The sequence below is a fragment of the Ananas comosus genome, linkage group 17, assembly GCF_001540865.1.
Source record: "Ananas comosus cultivar F153 linkage group 17, ASM154086v1, whole genome shotgun sequence".
Classification (NCBI taxonomy): Eukaryota; Viridiplantae; Streptophyta; class Magnoliopsida; order Poales; family Bromeliaceae; genus Ananas; species Ananas comosus.
In genome coordinates, this window is record NC_033637.1 from 6,635,129 (window position 1) to 6,638,314 (window position 3,186).

The 3,186-nt window shown below is 37.2% G+C and overlaps 1 protein-coding gene across 1 annotated transcript; it reads right to left on the minus strand.

Annotated features, from left to right (window-relative positions):
• Positions 377-2,911, minus strand: LOC109723400 (glutamic acid-rich protein-like). Its single transcript, XM_020251745.1, has 5 exons — positions 2,690-2,911; positions 2,176-2,458; positions 1,512-1,641; positions 718-847; positions 377-550 (listed from the first exon to the last, which is right to left on the minus strand). The coding sequence occupies exons 1-5, from the start codon at positions 2,909-2,911 to the stop codon at positions 377-379; spliced, it is 939 nt and encodes a 312-aa protein (XP_020107334.1).

A 3,186-nucleotide genomic window follows, 5' to 3' on the forward strand; every position in this document is an offset into this window, starting at 1 on the left:
GGAGGTGCAGTCGCTCAAGGCATAGCGGCGGATGCGACGACTTCAAGCGGAGGAGATAAGGTCAAGATGGAGCTTGCATGGCAGTGTTTGAAAAGGCGCGAAGCGCAAAAAGGCGCAAGACCTTTCTGGAGCCTAGGCACGAGGCGCACGGCGAGGCGCGAGCCTCAAGAAGGCAAGGCGCACATTTACTAAATCTAATTTAATTTGATATTCCACATTAAAAAAAACTCCAAAATAACCATATAAAAATAAAATAACTATCAAAAAGTAAAGAAAACACATGCATATAGGTTCTCAAGTTAAAAAAAACATATTTCAACTTTTAAGTTAAAACATAAAAGTGATTGTGGTGCAAATGTTTTCATTTGGTCATTCTTCAAGTATCATCCTCGTCCCCATCCTCATCCTCTTCATTTGCATCATTATAATCTTCTTCTTCTTCTTCAGATTGTTCATTCCCAATATCCTCTTCTTCTTCTGTATCTTCAAAATCAACCCAATCTGGCTCTTCATCGACGGATAAAGACAGTCGAGATGACGACAACTTATCCTTTCGTTTTTTAATTCCCTTTCCTTTTTCTATTTCCTTTCCCTTTTCAATTCTTTTTCCTTTTTCAAGGCCTTTCATTGACAATGTAAACCGCGTATGATGGCTAGGCTCATTAACCCCGGCAGCTTTAGCGACATCACCTATGTCAAAGTATCATCTTCCCAAACAAGTCCTTTCTCATTATCGTCCTCTCCATCACTATCCATCACTCCAGTCAACCATTCATTGCTATCGTCAACATCATTTAGTACAATGGGATCAATGGTATCACGCAAATTGTATCGACGCATGAGTGCTCTATTATATTTAACATATACCAAATCATTCAAGCGTTGTTGCGCAAGCCTATTTCTTTTTTTGCTATGAAGCTGCAAAAAAAATATGACAATGAATAAGCATATTATTTGTAGTATAAGAAAATAAATCATATGAACTTAGCATCCTATGCATTCATTTTACAACTTACGTGTTCAAACACACTCCAATTTCGTTCACACCCAGATGCACTACAAGTGAGACTAAGAATTCGAACGGCAAATTTTTGTAAGTTCGGTGTAGAAGATCCGTATGATCTCCACCACTCAGCTGTTGACATAGATTCATAAAATAAAATAATAAATTAATTATTAAATTTTGCTTTCTGTAATTCTATTAGAATTTAGAAATTAAGAATTAAAAAAACTAATAATATCCAAGTAATAGTATGCGGTATACCTGGTGACTTTGAATTTCTATGCCGGATTGCTAGTCATGTCCAAAGAGGCCGGATGCTCTACGATCTACGCTTAATTGGTCACTTATTTTATCTTGTTCCTCAATACTTGGAACCAATCATTGCAGTGTCTTGTATAGCCCCGACATAACCTCTTCATCTTGCTCAATATTTGGATTTGAGTAAAAAAACGCGGGATTCAAATAAAAACCAACGGCATGCAATGGGCGATGGAGTTGACATTCCCACCTCTTATCAATTATTTTGAAAACTTCATTATATTTATCCTCCTTCTCATTGAATGATTTTGCAATGGCTTCCTTTGCTCTATCCATGGCCTCATAGATGTATCCCATTGAAGGTCGCTTCTCACCATCAACTAATCTTAGAACACGAACAAGTGGACCGAAAACTTTAAGGATATATATTATGTTGGTCCAAAACGTGGGCATCATTACTATGGTAGTAATTCTTTTGCTCGATTGTTGTTTTCCCCACTTGCTCTTGATCCAATCTTCAGATGTAAACATCTTCCTCAAGTTATGTTTCTGACGGTGTAGGCGTTGAAGGGTGAGAAAAGCAGTGGCAAATCTTGTTATGCCAGGCCTAAGCAACTCCCTTTGGCCCGTGAAATGTCTCATCATATTCACCACACCTGTGCTATTATAAATATAGCTATTCAAAGTCACGGCTCTTTTTATGGTTCTTTGTACTACCGGCATCTTTCCAATATCCTCGAGCATCAAATCACCACAATGGGCAGCACAAGGAGTCCAAACAATTTGGTCTCATTGCTTCTAACAACCTCCCTAAAAAAAAATTAATGAAAGAAAGAATATGGCTATTAGTTATGTAAATATTACTCACAAAGTATTAAAAAAAAAAGTCATAAACTAAAAGATAGAAATCTTACCGGCTACTACATTAGCCGATTCATTATCAGTAACAACTTGAACAATATTTACTTCCCCAATAGCATCTACCATATTGTCCAATAATTCAAACATTTTTTCTCCATTTTTAACATAATTAGAAGCATCAAAAGATCCAAGAAACACCGTACCGATCGGAGAGTTCACAAGAAAATTTATTAAGGGTCTTTCTCTCCTATCCTTCCATGCATTTGACATTAAAGAGCAACCAGTCCTCGCCCATTCCTCTTCATGAGACTTCAAAGCATTTCTTGTCTTGTCAACCTCCTTCCTCAAAAAAGGAACTCATAACTCATTAGCGGTTGGTGGTTTCATTCCACAACCATATTGCCCAATGGACTCGATTGCTACTTGAAAACTATCATAATTAACGGCGTTAAAAGGTATCCCAGCGTCATACATCCATCGGGCAAAGTCTCTACAAGCTTTCTCTCTCAATTCCTTTTTACATGCATTATTTATTGTGGTTTGCTTTAGCTTTCCTTCCTTTCACACCTTCTCCGTGTCACGAGCGAAATATACATCTAAAGGACCCTTTTGACTACGTTTTTTAGCTACTGACTTACTACTTCCAACACTCCCACTACTTCGACCTCTTTTTCCAAGATTTTTAAATTCATCAGTATCATCTTCATCCTCCTCATCACCTAAGCCCTCTACTTCATCAAAATCAGTCATCAAAGGATTTCTCTCCTTTGCCGCTTCTTTCTTAACCATAAACTCCTTAATTTCCTCGCGGACATGAGGCGGACATTTTGGGCATCCTTTTGCATTTCGAAAGCCACCAATAATATGCTGTTTGGCGCTATAAATGCCTCCTTTTGTTATTTTTTCACAAAAATTACATATTACATCATTTCTATTGCCGGGATCTTTTAAACGTGCATATTTCCATGCAGAATCCTTTTTGTATCCTTCATTATCCATTCAATCAATCTACAATAAATCAAAAATAAAATACATAACAAATTAACAACATGACCACCTGCAAA